The sequence below is a fragment of the Eptesicus fuscus genome, chromosome 6 (assembly GCF_027574615.1).
Source record: "Eptesicus fuscus isolate TK198812 chromosome 6, DD_ASM_mEF_20220401, whole genome shotgun sequence".
Taxonomy (NCBI): domain Eukaryota; kingdom Metazoa; phylum Chordata; class Mammalia; order Chiroptera; family Vespertilionidae; genus Eptesicus; species Eptesicus fuscus.
The window spans coordinates 56,223,304-56,242,603 of NC_072478.1; the positions used below are offsets into that span (position 1 = coordinate 56,223,304).

General features: G+C 45.9%; 1 protein-coding gene across 3 annotated transcripts in view; it reads left to right on the top strand.

Moving 5' to 3' along the window:
* The window catches only part of ANAPC10 (anaphase promoting complex subunit 10), a 59,949-nt gene that overhangs the window by 7,072 nt on the left and 33,577 nt on the right, over positions 1–19,300 (top strand). For all 3 annotated transcript variants that reach the window (XM_054717707.1, XM_054717708.1, XM_054717706.1), the window contains exon 4: positions 17,948–18,068. In XM_054717707.1, coding sequence (XP_054573682.1) covers positions 17,948–18,068 — 121 coding nt within the window. The remainder of the gene's footprint in view (positions 1–17,947; positions 18,069–19,300) is intronic.

Genomic DNA, 19,300 nt, shown 5'->3' on the forward strand with positions numbered 1-19,300 from the left:
AGTGGCCTGGTGTGCAGATTTGTGCACAATCAACAATGACAGATCGAAACACATGCGATTGGTGCCAGTGAGAACTATATGTATACATATATATATATATATATATATATATGCATAGATATATGCATATATATCTATATATGTATATATATACATACACACACACATATATATAAACTTGCTTAATTAGACCTGCTTTCCGGTTTAGCTAAAACTCTTTCCAGCCCAGTTAAGCACCCCAACTTCTCTTTCAGGTAATTGTCAGCAACACAGCAGTGAATATCAACACGAAGCAGATTATTATTGTAGATCACACAGGGAGAACAAAGGGTAAAATATTTAACTGCAGCAGTGTTTGACTATATTCTGCACAGTGAGAAAACCTGAAGTCATTTTCAAGTTCCACCATTTCTTACTTCTTTTCAGTCGGGTCAAGTTTCAAAACTTTCTAAGTCTCCATTTCCTGGCTAATGCAAAGAAAATAAGTTTCTACCGAGTCTCCTATCTACCTACTCCAGGAATTCTGTGAGGATCAAATGAGATGAGGCACGTGAAAACACTTCACAGACATTTGGTTAAAGTGTAAAATGTTTGCACCTGGCTGTAATGGAAATTGTGTTCCTGGGCTGAAGAAACTCCAAGGAGGCTAGTCGCTAGGTAGAGGAAGCTGGGCATTGCTACGTGACTTCATTACCCGGCACCCACAGCGACTGTTTCCGGGCTGGGCTGGGCTGGGCTGTGGGCCGCATTTTGTGCCATGGGGTCTCAGCAGCATCATCTGCGATTTGGTGGGGTGTTGCTCCGGGGTGGTGGCAGGTCCTGTGTCCCACTTGGGGGGAGCCAAGTGTTGCTTTGTGGGCGCCAGGTCCTGAGTGCCATTTCTCTGTAAATGGCCAGTGTGCATCACGGCAGCTCCTGCATTGAGTGTCTGCTCCCTGGTGGTCAGTGTGTGTCATAGCAACCAATTGGACGGTTGGGCACTTAGCATATTAGCCTTTTATATATATAGATAGCAGGGTTTTCTCCGAAAATACAGTTTTATACAGAAGACCAATGTATTGAATAAATAATAATAAAAATACTTTATTGAAATAACAAAGAACAGAAGAATATTAAGAAAAATATTGAAAAGTTCTATTGGCTTGCTTTGTTTTAAAGAGAAAGGTTGCTAGATTAACACTTTAGATAAATAAAAAATAAATAAATAAAAAGGTCAGTATTTCCTAGAATCTACTTGAATGAGAAAATTGGTAGCCATAAATGCCATTGTTATTTAAAATACTTTGAACAAAAAGTACTTTATAAATTTAATATAATCATATACACACCAAACCAAATCATGCAAATTAATTTTCCCTCCTCCCCAAATTGCAGACTGTCCATAACTTTTTTATTTTATAAATTTTTAAAGTTTTAGGTTCTTAAAAAATATTAGTTAACAGATGAACACTGGGACCCATTACATCATCACACTGCAGTTTTAGCACTTAGACATCTTTGTAAAAAACATTTGTGCAATGACTGAATAGTTTATTGCATTTTCCCCTTATTTTTAAAAAGTAGAGCAAATGGAAAAAATCAAAGGGCTGATGCCATTTAAAAAATAATAGGTACTAACCTGAATAACTTAAGACAATTGCGATTATGTTAGAAATCATTAACCTCAACCAGATATTTATTGGACCTTACTAGTCAGCTACTTACTGACTCTGAATGGGAACAAATGAAAGGAAATATTAGAAATTGGTGGACAAAGATTATGACTATAAAACACGTGGTATAATTTAGGATTGGGTAAATTTTTACCTCTTAGGGAGTCAAGTCAACTTTCATATTTCCATTATGTAAGCTCAGTGTTCAACTTTCTTCCATTTGATTTTCTATATGTTTTTATTAATATACTAGAGGCCCGGTTATCCGTGCAACGGAGTCCGTTGGCCTGGCCTGCGGGGATCGGCCAAAACTGGCAGTCCTAAATCCCCCGAGGGATGTGTAGTGCCTAAGCAGCAGGCGGCCGGGGAGGAGGCCGAGCCGGGCACCACGCTGCTCCCACTCATCCCGGCCCCGCTGTGCCTGCTGCCGCCACAGCTCTGTAAGCTCACTGCCGCTCTGCTGCAATCTCTGCGCTCCCCTCCTAGGATGATATCGGCGTGCCCATGACCTAGTAGCGGCCGTGGACTCGCACCCAGTCAGTCCTGATGCCAGTCCAGATGCTGGTCCTGGTCTGGATGGGGGAGGGGCGCACAGGGGGATTGTCCACGGGAGAGGCTCCTGCTGCCCCAGCTGTGCTTGCCAGCCGTGAGCCCGGCGTCTGGCGCCCATTGGTCAGCTGAGTGATGCTCCCGCTGTGGGAGCACACTGATCACCAGGGGGCAGCTCCTGTGTTGAGCATCAGCCCCCTGGTGGTCAGTGTGCATCATAGCTACCGGTCAAGCAGTCATTTGGTCGCTTAGGCTTTTATATTTATAGATTATGCACTAAAGAAAGGACTTTCTGTATTGGAAAAAAGTGTTACATGTAAGCTTGAAAGAAGTTCAGTTTGGACTTTATATTTTGTTAAGATAAACCAAAATATTTAACTCCTTAGATATTCTCTCTTTCCAGAGAAAATAAGCAACTCTTTTTTTTTAAACTATTTTTAAAAATATATATTTTATTGATTTTTTACAGAGAGGAAGGGAGAGGGATAGAGAGTCAGAAACATCGATCAGCTGCTTCCTGCACACCTCCCACTGGGGATGTGCCCGCAACCAAGGTACATACCCTTGACTGGAATCGAACCTGGGACCTTTCAGTCCGCAGGCTGACGCTCTATCCACTGAGCCAAACCGGTTAGGGTGAAAATAAGCAACTCTTATTTCTTGTAGTAGTTTCTCAGCTAGTTGAGTGAGATTTTAGAAATCGTTTGTATTAATGATGTGTCAAGGTGGACGTGTAATGCACAATTACAAAGTAGCATTTTCTTTTAGATCACATTGCTGCTTTAAATCAGAGGCAAGTTTTTTCTTTGGCCTGGGTGAGAACTCAGTAAGGAGCTGGTATGACATTTTGGGTAACATAATACAGTTCTCTGTTCATTTCAAATAGCAAAAGGTAGATTTAAAATGAAAACATTCAGACCTAGCTGAAGTGAAAGCTTCAGACTTGCTTTAGTTTCTTGTAAGGTTTCTTTTTCTATCTAAGGTTGAGTCTGTTGTAAATGGCATAAGAAAGGTGTGGTTTGCTTCTCTTTCCCTACCTCACTTATTTATCTTCCCCCATATTCTTTTTGAAAAAAAAAAAAAAGTTTTTATTGACTTGAGGGAGACGGGGAGGGGGAAGGGGAGAGAGATGGGGAGGGAAACATCAATCCATTACATCCCGACTGGGGATGGAACCTGCAAGCTGGGTATATGCCCTGACTGGGTATGGAACTGGCAACCTTTCAGTGCATGGGACAACACTCAACCAACTGAGCCACATTGGCCAGGGCTTCTCCTATATTCGTAACTAATTTCTGAACTCTTTAGGCCTGCTAGTATGGAAGTGGAGAAGGAAAATCCGTAATTGCCAATTCTCTTTTGGTGATCTAGCATTGGAGTTCCCTGTATGTGACTATATGTTTAAAGCTAACTGTATCTTATGCATGCTTTTGTGGTTGAGAGAATCTGCTTCCACAGTCACTTAACCTTTTGCACTCGTATGTCGAGATTAAAATTACTCTTTGAATGTATCAATAATTTGAAATATAAAAAAATCCAAATAAATAAGTTTGTATGAAAAGAAACTCCAGTTTTTTATTCTACTGCCGCGCTTTGTAAAATCTGGGGTATTTAAAAAATTAAATCCTGAGTAGAATAAAGGAATCGAGAAAAAAAGCAAGCGAGTGCAAAGGGTTAATGCTGCTGTGGGTGTTCACCTGCAACTCTCTTGATGAGGATGCATTCATCATTTACTCCTTCCTCAGTTCCTAGGCCTTTGGGGATACCTCCAACTTCCTGCGAGGATTGTTTATCCTTACTAGCCAGAAACTAATATAACCCTTTAGATTAGCAGGTTGATAAAGTTCCCTTCCACTCTTAGTGTACTTACACTTTTTTTTAAATGAATACTATTAGATTTTCTCAGATGCTGTTTCTGTATCAAATTATATGACCATATGATTTCTCTTCTTTGGTCTGTTGAGATGGTCAACTTTAATGATTTCTTTTATTGTAAAATACACATACCATTTATCACTTTTAAGCCTATAGTTCAGTAGCAATAAGTACATTCTCATTGTTTTACAACTGTTACCATGTCTAGAACTTTTCATTATCCCAGACTGAAACCATAACTCCCTATACTTTTCTTTACCCAACCTCTGATCACCACTGTTATACTTTCCTGTCTGTTTATTCTTTTTTTTAATTTGTTAATTTTTAACTTATTTTTTAATATTCACCAAGAATATTTCCCCCCGATTTATTTCTTGGAGATAGTGGAAGGGATGGAGGAGGGGGAGAGAGGGAGAAACATGGACTTGAGAGAGACACATCGCATGTGCCCTGATCAGGGCCAGATCAAACCTGCAACTGAGGCATGTGCCCTTGAGCGGGAATTGAACCCGTGACCCTTTGGTCTGTAGGCTGATGCTCTAACCACTGAGCTTCAGGGCTCTGTATATTTATTTTTTATATCTATCAATTTTGGCCATTTGACATTTTCTTTGGAGTAATGTCTATTCAAGTTCTTTGCCCATTTTTGCACTGTTTTGTTTTGTTTGTTTGTTTTCTTGCTGTTGAGTTTCAGGAATTCTTTATTCTGGATATTAATCCCTTATCAAATATGATTTTTAAATGTTTTATCCCATTCTGTGGGTTGCCTTTCTACAAAAGTATTTAATTTTTATAAACTCCAATTTATTATTTATGTTCCTTGTGGCTTTGGTGTCATATTTCATTGACTGGTTATAATTGTTCTATTTTATTATTAGTTACTAGAGGCCTGGTGCACAAAATTCATGCATGGTGGGGGGAGGGTCCCCTCAGCCCAGCCTGCACCCTCTCCAATCTGGGGCCCCTCGGGGGATGTCTGACTGCTGGTCAGGCCTGAATCGGCAGTCGGACATCCCTCTCACAATCCTGGACTGCTGGTTCCTTACCACTCACCTGCCTGCCTACCTGATCGCTCCTAACTGCCCCCCCTGCCAGCCTGATCACCCCTAACCGCCTCTGCCTGCCGGCCTGATTGCCACCAACTACCCCCTCTCCCCCCACCGGCCTGGTCACCCCATGCAGCCTGCTGTTCGGTCGTTTGGTTGCCCCTCGTTGCCACCCCTGCCAGCTGGGTCGCCCCACGCAGCCTGCTGCTTGGTTGTTTGGTCGCCCCTCACTAACCCCCCTGCCAGCCTGGTCGCCCCATGCAGCCTGCTGCTCAGTCATTTGGTCACCCCTCACTAACCCCCCTGCCAGCCTGATCGCCCCACGCAGCCTGCTGCTTGGTTGTTTGGTCGCCCCTCACTAACCCCCCTGCCAGCCTGGTCGCCCCATGCAGCCTGCTGCTCAGTCATTTGGTCACCCCTCACTAACCCCCCTGCCGGCCTGGTCGCCCCACGCAGCCTGCTGCTTGGTCATTTGGTCGCCCCTCACTAACCCCCCTGCCAGCTTGGTCGCCCCACGCAGCCTGTTTGGTAGTCTGTTAGGTTGCAACGGTCGCTTAGGCTTTTATATAGATAGATTGTTGTTAATCTCTTACTGTGCCTTATTTATAAATTAAACTTAATCATAGGTATGAGACTCCAGTTACATATTAGTCTGCTTTATACTGTCGAATAGACCTCTGATTTTCTATTCATTTTAATGAGGGATGAGAACTTTTTGTTTTCTATTCTTCTCTTTGGAGCGTTTCTATAGCTATATCATTATATTCACTATCTCTGCAATGATTAAACTGCTATTAATCCCATTCAATAAATTTCTTATTTCAGATTTCTTTTTCATATCCAGAAATTCCATTTGGTTTTTTATTTATTTATTTTTAAAAATTTCTTTATTGATTAAGGTGTCACATATTTGTCCTCATCCCCCCATTCCCATCCCACACCCCTCCCCATGGATGCCCCCACCCCCCTGTTGTCCTTAACCATTGGTTAGGCTCGTATGCATGCACACAAGTCCTTTGGTTGATCTCTCCCCACTACCCCCACCTTCCCCTACCCTCCCTCTGAGGCCCGACAGTCCGATCGATGCCTCCTTGTTTCTAGGTCTGTTCTTGTTCATCAGTCTATGTTGTTCATAATTTCCCCTAGATGAGCGAGATCATGTGTTACTAGAAATATACTTATAAGAACCGAATGTGAGATGAGCAATAATAGTTATGCTGACAGGCAAATGAATCAGTCTGTAGTGAGTTTCTTTCTGGACCAACAGTTCTTTTGAGACCCAATTTCAATGTCCACCAGTTCCTTATGTGTACATGTCGGCACTGACTTTTCAGCTCTGGATGGTGGACAAATGGTGGTAATGCAGGTCCGACTCCCTCTGGTTTGGTCTCGCCCGGACCCAGGAGCACGGCTTCACCCGGGCCTGGGACCCAGCATCACTCGGGCCCCAGGGCACGTGGCCTCACCCGGACCCAGGTGTGCGGCCTCACCCGGACCCGGGATCCAGCCTCACCCGGACCCAGGGGCGCGCGGCCTCACCCGGACCCGGGGTCGTGCGGCCTCACCCGGGCCCGGGACCCAGCCTCACCCGGATGCAGGGGCGCGTGGCCTCTCCCGGACCCAGGGGCGCGCGGCCTCACCCGGGCTCCATTTTGTTTTTTAAATATCTTTCATCTCTTCCCATTTTCATGTTAAACAGATTTATGGCAGACTATATTTTTCAGAGTGCTCACAACATTATTACCTATTGCACATGCTCACCTACAACTTTGCTACTGTCTAATCAAGAGATGGCATCAATGTGTCACCCCCTGAAACTTGTTGGGTCTTGGTAGATTTCTTGCCTAAGAGTATGGATGTTATTTCTGAGGTTGGGTCATAAAAAGCAATACAAATTCTTCCTTGTTCTCTTTTATGTTATTCTCTCCCATGGTGTCCATCTACCATGCTGTGAGAAAACCCACATCAAATGAAGAAGCCCATAAAGAAATGAGCCAAAGCCTAAGGCCTCAGCTGAGAACCAGCATCAACTTGCCAGCCATATTAATGAGCCATCTTGGAAGCAGGTTCTTCAGATCTCAAGTCAGGTTGCCACCCCTGACGCTCTGTGGAGCCTTCCCTTCTTCCCAAAGTCAGATTCATAGAGAAAGTAATGACTGTTTTTTAAAGGCACTAAGCTTTGAGGTGGTTTATTATACACCTATAGGTAGATATTTGTATTTTTAAGTCCTTATTTTTTAATTCCATTATCTTTTATCTTTTTTTATATTGGCCTTTATTGACTGATTTTTCCTTATTATGGTTCACATTTTTCTGGTTCTTTGTGGTAATTTTTTATTGGATGTTGGTGAGTGCTGGTTGTTTTTTTTTTGTTTTTTGTTGTTGTTAATTTGTTTCTTTGTTTTTAAAGAGGATTGAACTTTGTTCTAGCAGGCAGTTAAGTTAGTTAAAAATCAATTTGACCTTTTTGAGGCTTGATTTTTAAGCCTCTTTATAGTGAATCTAGAGCACCCTTTACCCTAAGGTGGGGGTAGCAAACTTTTTGTAATAAAATAGTAATGTTATCAGTGGGGTGCCCTCTGTTTCCTCACCTGTTGCTGGTAGAAGTGGAGTTGTTGGGGTGATGCCTGAATAAGAATTTCCTGAGGCCCCCATGGTAGGATGAGGTATTGTGGGAAGCTTTATTGATGATGTAAAATTAAGGGAGTTCCCTTCCAGGGTTCCATCTCCCTCCATCTCTCATGGAAAAATTCTTCAGCAGGGCAAGAGTTAAGGCCACTGCTCAGAGTCTTCGCTCCATATTAAAGCACAGACCAATCCAGCAACTGGCTGGATTAGCTTGTGTTCCCAGCTGCAGTCCATTGTGTGTGAGATCCTCATGGCCATGGGCTGTGAGGCTGCTTAGACCACATGGCAGGTTAGTATACAGTTGGGGGCAGGCCAGGGAGTAAGAGAGTGCAAAGGAGCTGGAGCATAAGAGAGAGAAAGTTTATTTGTCTGGGGATTATAACTGAAAGCTTATCCAATTAACTCTTCAGGATTTCATGTGCTTGCAATGGCTCTGCCCCTGTAGCCAGTTATCTTTTACCCAGGTTAGACTGACAGACAAGGACTTTCCCTATGTCACACCAACTTCACAGTGCATGTGCCCATCTCCCCCTTTGTTGGAGCCCTTCCACCATGATTTGCAGAGAATGGACTGATGTCCCTGGGGAGTGTGAAGCTGCCCAGAGGACCATGCTTATAATATCTGGCTTCCCCTTTGCTTTCCTTCCATTATTAATATTAACTAACTGGTTACAACAGTAACAGTAGCATTTTAGGCCTTGCAAATCATATTTTAGGCTCTTCCAACTGCTCAACTTTGCCATTGTAGTGCAAAAGCAACTGTGGACAGTATGTAAGTGAGTAGGTATTGCTTTGTTTCAATATAAGTTTATTTATTTATTTTTAAAATATATTTTATTGCTTTTTTACAGAGAGGAAGAGAGAGGGATAGAGAGTTAGAAACATTGATGAGAGAGAAACATCGATCAGCTGCCTCCTGCACACTCCCTACTGGGGATGTGCCCGCAACCAAGATGCATGCTCTTGACCCGAATTGAACCTGGGACCCTTCAGTCCGAAGGCCTACACTCTATCCACTGAGCCAACCTGGTTAGGGCAATATAAGTTTATTTATAAAAATAAGTGGCAGGCCCTGTTTAGCCTGTGTGTAGTTTGCTGATGATCCCTACTCTAGGGCATCAGTTCTCCAAATTTTTGGTTTTAGCACCACTCTATTTTGTTTTTTTGGTTTTAAATCTTGAACCTCAAGAGTTTGTAGTTACTCTTAATATAGTATAGTCATACAGAGTACAAAATCTGGCTCTGTGTAAAATTCCTAGATGTGTAAATGAAGACCAGTAGCTTAACTCGATCTGAGCTTCAGTTTCCTTATCTGTAATGTGGGCATAACAGGAATGAGAACTTCTAATAATAACAGAGCTATTTTTTCTTCTTTAATATGTTTTTATTGATTTCAGAGAGAGAAGGGGAGAGGGAGAAAGAGATAGAAACATTAATCAGCTGCCTCCTGCACACCCCTACTGGGGATTGAGCCTGCAACCCGGGCATGTGCCCTGACTGGGAATTGAATTGTGACCTCCTGGTTTATGGGAATGACGCTCACCCATCTGAGCCACACCAGCCAGGCTAGTAATAGAGCTTTTATTTTTATTCATTTATTATTAAAACTAGTGGCCCAGTGCACAAAATTCGTGCACAGTAAAAGGGAATTAATTAGAGGAAATATTTTAATATTGCTATTTGCCCTTTCACTATAATAGAAGTGTCAGAGATGAAAGAAAATTAGTAAAATGTACATGAAAATCTTCCTCCTGTCAGAGTCTGGGGCGCACCATGGGACCCAAAGTCAAGTCCCCGCCCACCTGCGCACACCTCGAAATCTCGTGAGACTCAGACTTGGCCAGCCCCACCCCCATTGGGCGAGATCCAGACCTGGCCGGTCCCACCTCCATCAAGCCCCGCCAGGTGGGAGGTGCAGCATCAGGTCCCCTGGCCTGGTGCCAGGCGGGGGGTGCAGCCTCAGGTCCCCTGGCTCGGCACCGGGAGGGGGTGCAGCCTCAGGTACCCCATCAAGCCCTGCTGGGCAGGGGGCACAGCCTCAGGTCCCCGGCACACTGTCAGGTCCCCTGGCCTGGGGCAGGGGGTGCGGCCTGAAGTCCCCCGGGGCAGGGGGCGCGGCCTCATGTCCCCTGGTCTGGGGTGAAGGGTGCAGCCTGAGGTCCCCCGCCTGGCACCTGGGTGGGGGGCGCGCCTTGAGGTCCGCCGTCAAGCCCTGCCAGGCGGGGGGCATGGCCTGAGGTCAACCGTCAAGCCCCGCCAGGTGGGGGGTATGGCCTGAGGTCCCCTATCAAGCCCCGCTGGGTGGGGGTCGCAGCCTGAGGTCCCCCAGGCCAGTGCCGGGGTAGGGGGCGTGGACTTAGGTCCCCCGGGGCGGAGTTGCTGCCTCATGTTCCCCGGCCTGGGGCGAAGGGCGCGGCCTGAGGTCTCCCGGCCTGGCACCAGGGTGGGGGGTGCACCTTGAGGACCCCCGTCATGCCCCGCCAGACGGGGGGAGGGGCACGACCTGAGATCCCCTGTCAAGCCCTGCTGGGTTGGGGGCACAGCCTCAGGTCCCCCGCCCTGGCCCGGCGCCACGCAGCCTCAGGTCCCTGTTGATCACTTGTTATGGGAACCCCGCCTCCTCTGTGGGCACAGCCATCTTGTGTTACGGGAACCCCACCTCCACTGTGGGCGCAGCCATCTTGTGATGGCGTGAGGGTTAATTTGCATATCACCTCTTTATTATATAGGATATGCATGTGTTTGTGTGTGTGTGCGTATATATACATACGTGCATATATATATATATATATGTATACACACATACATACACACATATATATGTGTATATATATCCTAATATATAAAAACCCAGGGTCTGTAACAACCGAAGGCTCGACCAAACACTGGAAGTCAGTCCTGCAGCCAGTGCTGGGTTGCCGTGGCGACCCAGCACTGACTGCTGCCGCTGTGGGCGCCGCGACCAGGCACTGACTGCCAAGGGGGCTGCGGATCAGGCCCGGAGAGACAGGCAGGGTCTGATCCGCAGCCTCCTTGGCAGGTGTTGATCAGCCCTTGCCTCTCTTTCTCTCCGGGCCTCCGTGGGGGCTGCCGATCAGCCACGCCTCTCTGATCAGGCCCGGAGATAGGCCCGGAGACACTGACTGGCATAGAAACCAACCAATCAGAACCAAATTGGCCGGCAGGGGAGGGCAGTTGTGGGTGAGATCAGGCCAGCAGGGGAGGGCAGTTAGGGGTGATCAGGCAGGTAGAGGCAGTTAGGGGTGATCAGGCCGACAGGGTAGAGCAGATGGGGGCGAGATCAGGCCGGCAGGGGAGGGCATTTGGGGGCAAGATCAGGCCGGCAGGGGAGGGCAGTTGGGGGCGAGATCAGGCCAGCAGGGGAGGGCAGTTGGGGGCAACCAGGCCAGCAGAGGAGGGCAGTTAGAGGCGAGATAAGGCTGGCAGGGGAGGGCCGTTGGGAGTGAGATCAGGCCAGCAGGGGAGGGCAGTTGGGGGCAACCAGGCCTGCAGGGGAGGGCAGTTGGGGGCGAGATCAGGCCGGCAGGGGAGGGAAATTGGGGGTGAGGTCAGGCCGGCAGGGGAGGGCAGTTAGGAGCGATCAGGCAGGCAGAGGCAGTTGGGGGCGAGATCAGGCTGGCAGGGGAGGGCAGTTAGGGGTGATCAGGCAGGCAGGCAGAGGCAGTTAGGGGTGATCAGGCAGGCAGATGAGCAGTTAGGATCCAGCAGTCCCAGATTGCGAGAGGGATGTCTGACTGCCAGTTTAGGCCCGATCCCACAGGGCAGTCAGACATCCCCCAAGGGGTCCCCGATTGGAGAGGGTGCAGGCTGGGCTGAGGGAACCCTCCCCCTCCCCCCATGCATGAATTTCGTGCTCTGGGTCACTAGTATATATATCCTTTCTAATAAAGAGGGAATATGCTAATTGAACCTCACACTGTCACAAAGATGGCGGTGCCCACAGCCAATAAGGAGGGGAATATGCTAATTGACTGCCCCTCCCTCAAATATGGTGGCACCCACAGCCAATAAGGAGGGAATATGCTAACTGACTGCCCCACCCTCAAAGCTGGCAGCGCCCACAGCCACAAGATGGCGGTGCCCAGTCCCCTCAGCCCCACTGGGGTGGCAGGTGTGTGGGATGGGCCTGCCCGCTCCACACGCCTGCCTCCAGAGTCCCCCAGTCCCCTCAGCCCCCAGCTGCCCAGGGCTGCCCGAGGCTCAGGTAACCAGGGCCGACCAAGGCTTGTACTGCCGGCAGTGGCAGCAGCAGAGGTGTGATGGGGCGTCGCCTTCCCCTGATTGCCAGGTCGCCTCCCACCCCTGAGGGCTCCCGGACTGTGAGAGGGGGCAGGCTGGGCTGTGGGACCCCCTCTCTAAATTTTCATGCACCAGGCCTCTAGTGTGTGTGTGTGTGTGTGTGTGTGTGTGTGTGTGTGTGTGTGTGTATCTACCTAATAAAAGGGTACCATGCTAATTGACCGTACCTTCGCGATGCCCACCAGCCAATCAGGAGTGAGTATGCAAATTAACCCCACAAAGATGGCGGGTTAAGTTGCATACGCAGGTGCTGAGTGGCTGGGGGCGGGGTGGGACACTTGCGTCGTCGCCATGGCAACGACACAGGCATTCCGCATCACCCCAGCCACTCTTGGCCTCTGGGCAGCGTGGGAAGGCAGAATGGCGACTCCGGGCAGAGCGAAGGTGGTGCCGGCAGCCAGGGCAAGGAAAGCCCATTCTTGCACGAATCTTGGTGCATCGGGCCTCTAGTATATATATTTACATTTATTGATTTCAGAATGGAAGCGAGAGGGAGAGAGAGAGAGAAACAGTGATTAGAAAGAATCCTTGGTTGGCTCTCTCCTGCACGCCCTACACTGGGATCGAGCCTACAATCCAGGCATGTGCCCTGACCGAGAATCAAACCTCGACCTCCTGGTTCATAGGTCGACATTCAACCACTGAGCCACACCAGCCAGGCAGTAACAGAGCTTTTTTTTTTTTTCTTTATTGATTAAGGTATTACATATGTGTCCTTATCCCCTCATTGCCCCCTTACATACCCCCCCCACACACACACACTCATGCCCTCATCCCCCTGGTGTCTCTGTCCATTGGTTAGGCTTATATGCATGCATACAAGTCCTTTGGTTGATCTCTCTCCCTTACCCCCAACCTCCCCTACCTTCCCTCTGAGGTTTGATGATCTGATCCAGTGGTCAGCAAACTCATTAGTCAACAGAGCCAAATATCAACAGTACAACGTTTGAAATTTCTTTTGAGAGCCAAATTTTTTAAACTTAAACTTCTTCTAACGCCACTTCTTCAAAATAGACTCGCCCAGGCTGTGGTATTTTGTGGAAGAGTCACACTTAAGGGGCCAAAGAGCCGCATGTGGCTCACGAGCCGCAGTTTGCCGACCATGGATCTGATCAATGCTCCTCTGTCTCTGGATCTGTTTTTGTTTTTGTTCATGTTGTTCATTATATTCCACAAATGAGTGAGATCATGTGATATTTATCTCTCTGACTGGCTTATTTTGCTTAGCATAATGCTCTCCAGCTCCATCCATGCTGTTGCAAATGATAAGAATTCCTTCTTTTTTACCGCAGCATAGTATTCCATTGTGTAGATGTACCACAGTTTTTCAATCCACTCATCTGCTGTTGGGCACTTAGGCTGTTTCCACATCTTAGCTATGGTAAATTGTGCTGCTATGAACATAGGGGTGCATATATCCTTTCTGATTGGTGTTTCTGGTTTCTTGGGATATAGTCCTAGAAGTTGGATTACTGGGTCAAATGGGAGTTCCATTTTTAGTTTTTTGAGGAAAGTCTGTACTGTTCTCCACAGTGGCTGCACCATCTGCATTCCCACCAGCAGTGCACGAGGGTTCCTGTTTCTTGGGATATATCCCTAGAAGTGGGATACAGAGCTTTTAATAACAGTGTTTTAAACAAGGTGGAAATTTATTTCTTCTACCCCTTCATATTAGAGGATCCTGGCAGTCCAGGAGTGGTATGGCAGCCTACAGTGTCTTGTGGACCCAGATTCCTTCTCTTTCCATTCCACTATTCTTAGCTCATGGATTCTATCCTCCAGGTTGCATCATGTCTATATCCGAGGCAGTAGGAAGGAGTAGGTGGGAAAGGTGAAAGGGGTATGTCTTCCTCTTAAACTTCCTTTATTTTACTCAATCATTCAGTTTAAATATTACTGGTCATAACTTAGGCTCATAGTCATACCTAGTTTTAAGGGAACCTGGGGAATAAAGCCTTTTAGCTGGATGTTATGAAGATAAAAAGGAAAAGGGGCTGTTAGTTTGGAAACTAGGAGTGTTTGTCACTAATCTCTTCTGTTGAAATTTCATGGGTTCTAAATCAGTTGAGATATTATTCAAGAGTTATAGCAGGTGGAGACTAAAACATCATTCTTATAAAACTGACAAAGCTGATGTTAGAGAAAAGGCTTTATATCTGCAGTCAAGTGTTTTCCTAATGTTGAATCTAGAATTACACAGACTTACCCATCCAGTTAAGAAAGTAATAGACCAGGTAGAGCCTGTCCCTATTAAATGTTTACTGCCTGCCAGCAGCTCTTTCTCAGCAGAAAGAGAGTAGTGGGTGAGGGAATAGAGAGAGGCTGGGAGTGTTACTTATGTCATCAGAAATGAGTAAGTGGTACCCTCTGCCTTCTCCCTTCCTATAATACCTTATCCTAAGAGTTTAGCAGGATGCCTAGAGTATAGAAAGCATTCAGTTTATAGTGATTATTATTACATTGATGATTTAAGCAGTTTGAGTAGCTGATTGTACTTCTCATAATCTATGTATTTAACCTTCCCACATGCACTGCTATTTTAAATTCACCATGAAATAAATCCTATCCTATATAATAAAAGGCTAGTATGCAAATCGACTGAACGGCGGAAAAACCGGTTGCTATGACATGCACTGACCACCAGGGGGAAGATGCTCAATGCAGGAGCTGCCCCCTGGTGGTCAGTGCGCTCCCTCAGGTGAAGCGCTGCTCAGCCAGAAGCTGGGTTCACGGCTAGCAAGTGCAGATGTGATGGCAGGAGCCTCTTCCACCTCCGCAGCAGCACTAAGGATGTCCTGTCCGACTGATGGGCTGGGCCCGCTCCCTGTGGGACATCAGTTGGACATCACCCGAGGGCTCCCGGACTGCGAGAGGGTGCGTGCTGGGCTGAGGGACCCCCCAAGTGCACAAATGTTGTGCACCGGGCCTCTAGTTTATAAATAATTTAAAAAGGCTTTACTGGTACCTTTTAGAGAAATAATTTTAAACTTTTGGTGAGGTCACAATTTCCTTTGCAAATTTAATGAATCAATGTATATAGCATAGATTATACATATGATTTGTGGAGATACATGGGCCTTAGGATAACATCCCATGGTGTAGATAAAATTTAAAGAAGTGTAAATACCTGCATATTACTATAAACTGTCATCAGTGACTGTTGAATAAGCTAAGTACAATTTGTTAGTAGGAAGGTGATAGTTTATAAGATCAAGTGAGGCAGACAGACACACGTTTGAACTCCTACAATTCTTTCCTACTAGCTTTTCGACTTTAACATATTATTAACCTGAGTATTATTGTGTCTTTTTAAGTCAACGAAATGAAGGTGATAATAGCTCCCATATCACAAAGTTGAGGAGTACATGAGTTAATACACTTAAACCATTACTTCTGGGCCGGATAGAGCATTCACTGGCTATTTGCTGCTGTTGCTGTTGTTTTTACAGTGATTAGTGTTATTGTTATTCTTTGTCTTTCTAACCTCACCCTGATTATCTTATAGGTTCCAGTGCCTAAGTTGTCCTGGATTTTATAACTTGGAGATAAAATTATTCTGATTAAAAAGCTTGGTCCTTTAGATCTGTTTTCATTTTTTTAAAAAGAAGTCCTTAAGAATAATCTTCATGATATTGATCTTTCTGTCTAAGAAAGACCTTTCACTGCCTGCTTATAGCTCATCAGGGAGAAAGTCTTTTGTGTGCCCTTCAGAATTTCCCCTTCTTCCTTAGCTTCCTCTCATGTCTCCTTCCTGGCTCTGCAGAAACAGAAAGATGTCAGTTTGATACCTCTGGCCTCTTTTTAAAACCTGGTAACGGTATTTATCCTGTCAGCAGTTCCTGGGTATTTAGTGTTTTACGTCTTCATCTGTCTTTATTATTTGCGGGAAAGTCCTTAACTTTCCCCATTCCTTTCTGATGAATAGCTTGGTCTACAGAAGTTTGGTCCCCTCACTAAGAGTTACAGATCCCCTGCTGTTTTTATAGGTTGACTTTTGACACAGACTACTTCTGTTCAAGGAGCTCATTGTTGTTAAGTTAGTGCCAGTTTATACCAGAACTTAACTTTTAAAGCACATTTAAATGGACTTCTTAGTGTGTTTTTGTATGTGTGTGTGTATGTGTGTGTGTGTGTGTTGATGTTTAAAATTGTGCAAGTTTTTTTCTAAGGACCAAAATAACACGTGCTTGTTGTTAAAAATTTAAAAAAACACACATACCAGATGTACCAGTTAATAATGCGGATTTTTTCAATAGATGGAGTTACACATATGTTGATGTATATGCGATTTGATATGTATACTATTTTGTTGTATTGACAGCAAGCTTCAAAACTTCATATGTCAAATTTTCTGAAGGTGTTAACATCATAGATATTTTTTACACCTAAAAATGTTTAAATAAAAATTAAAAAAATGTCGAATTTCATGCCAAAAAAAGAGCATTTGCGGGAAGTTTTAATTCATTATTTATTTTGAAGAAAAGTGCTGCTGAAAGTTATCGTATACTTCGGGAAGCTTATGGTGAACATTCTCCATCTCAAGATACTTTTGAATGCTAGTTTAAACGCTTTAAAAGCGATGATTTCGATTTGAAAGACAAACAACGTTCAGGTCAACTGAAAAAGTTTGAAGACCAACAATTACAAGCATTATTGGATGAAGATGCATGTCAAACTCAAAAACAACTTGCAGAAAGATTAAACGTTGCTCAGCAAACAATTTCCGATCATTTACAAGCAATGGGAAATATTTTAAAGGAAGGAAAATGGGTGCCACATCAACTGAACGAAAGACAAATGGAAAACCGAAAAGTCATCAGTAAAATGTTGCTTCAACAGCATGAAAGAAAGTCTTTTTTTGCATCGAATTGTGACTGGAGATGAAAAGTGGATTTATTTTGAGAATCCCAGATGCACAAAATCATGGGTTGTTCCAGGTCAACCATCAACATTGACTGCAAGGCCAAATCGCTTCGGAAAGAAGACAATGCTCTGTGTTTGGTGGGATCAGGAAGGTGTGGTGTATTATGAGCTTCTAAAACCAGGTGAAACCGTTAATACTGATCGCTACCTACAACAAATAATCAATTTGAACCACGCTTTCATCGTGAAATGACCAGAATGTTCCAGAAGACGCGGCAAAGTAATTTTGCTTCATGATGACGCACCATCACACACTTCAAAGCCAGTTAAAGACACGTTAAAAGATCTTGCCTGGGAAGTATTAACCCACCCGCCATATTCACCAGACCTTGCTCCTTCAGATTACCACTTGTTCAGATCGATGGCACATGCACTTTCTGAGCAGCACTTCAAAACGTACGAAAAAGTGAAAAATTGGGTCTCTGAATGGTTTGCCTTAAAACAAGAAAAGTTCTATAGGGACGGTATCCATAAATTACCTGAAAGATGGAGGAAATGTGTAGCTAGCGATGGACACTACTTTGAATAAAGCACTTTTGATGTTTCTCTTGAAATTACCGTGTTTTCTTTGATTACAAAATCTGCATTATTAACAGGTACACCTGGTAGATAAAGAAGAAAATAAATATCTCCCATAGTTCCACGCCACCAAAATAGTCACTTTCATATCGTTTTTGTATGATTCTATTTTGGCTTAACTGTTTCTTCTTTGCTCACATCTTGTTGATTTTGCTCTAGATAAGCAATGTCTGTCTATATAACCAAAATGTGTATCTATGTTCTATGTTTTTTACATGTTCTTCATTTTTATCATTGTTAAAAGTAAAGAACATCAAAACTTTTGATTTAGATACTCGTTTTAGCAAACAGTGATTTTTAAAATAAGAAGATAAGATGTTTTGGATATAATCTTTCCATAACATAAAGATCATGTTTTTATTTTATTGCTTTTAGAAGAAAAACAACGGTGAAGACATTATGTATTTATGCGGATTACAAATCTGATGAAAGCTATACTCCAAGCAAGATCTCAGTCAGAGTAGGAAATAATTTCCATAACCTTCAAGAAATTCGGGTATGTTTTCAAATTTTTTTTTGTTTGTTTTCAAATTTTAAAGTATGTATGTATCAGTCAGGCTCTTTAGAGGATAGTCATGTTTGATATTCAGTTAGAGAGATTAAAATGTTAATACAGGGGTGGGCAAAAGTAGAGAAACAGTCATTTGTATGGAAAATAATACAATAATCTATACTAATAAAAGGGTAATATGCTAATTAGACCAGACATCTTCCAGACGTCCATCCGGACAAAGCCACAGCGGCTGTGAGGGCCTAGGGCCGGCAGCACGGGAGAGGTGCCGCCGCCACTGCCCCTTTCGCAGAGGCTGTGCAGGAGAGGCTGTGCAGGAGAGGCTGTGCAGGAGAGGCGGTGGTGCAGGAGAGGCTGTGCAGGAGAGGCGGTGGTGCAGGAGAGGCTGTGCAGGAGAGGCTGTGCAGGAGAGGCGGTGGTGCAGGAGAGGCTGTGCAGGAGAGGCTGTGCAGGAGAGGCGGTGGTGCAGGAGAGGCTGTGCAGGAGAGGCTGTGCAGGAGAGGCGGTGGTGCAGGAGAGGCCTCAGCGCGGGAGAGGCTGTGCAGGAGAGGCTGTGCAGGAGAGGCTGTGCAGGAGAGGCTGTGCAGGAGAGGCTGTGCAGGAGAGGCGGTGGTGCAGGAGAGGCTGTGCAGGAGAGGCTGTGCAGGAGAGGCGGTGGTGCAGGAGAGGCCTCAGCGCGGGAGAGGCTGTGCAGGAGAGGCTGTGCAGGAGAGGCTGTGCAGGAGAGGCTGTGCAGGAGAGGCGGTGGTGCAGGAGAGGCTGTGCAGGAGAGGCTGTGCAGGAGAGGCGGTGGTGCAGGAGAGGCCTCAGCGCGGGAGAGGCTGTGCAGGAGAGGCTGTGCAGGAGAGGCCTCAGCGCGGGAGAGGCTGTGCAGGAGAGGCTGTGCAGGAGAGGCTGTGCAGGAGAGGCTGTGCAGGAGAGGCTGTGCAGGAGAGGCGGTGGTGCAGGAGAGGCTGTGCAGGAGAGGCTGTGCAGGAGAGGCGGTGGTGCAGGAGAGGCCTCAGCGCGGGAGAGGCACCCGGAGAGGGGGCTGTGTGGTCCCGGTCCCAGTGCTGCCCCTTCCGCAGAGGCAGCCACAGAGGCAGCAGCACAGGCCCAGTCCCGGCGCCACGCCTCCGCAGAGGCTGGACAGGGTGTGACCTGCTGTGCCTCAACCTCCCACTGCCCCTCCCCCAGCCAGCCTGGCCCCAGATCACCCCCCACCCAACTGTGGGCAG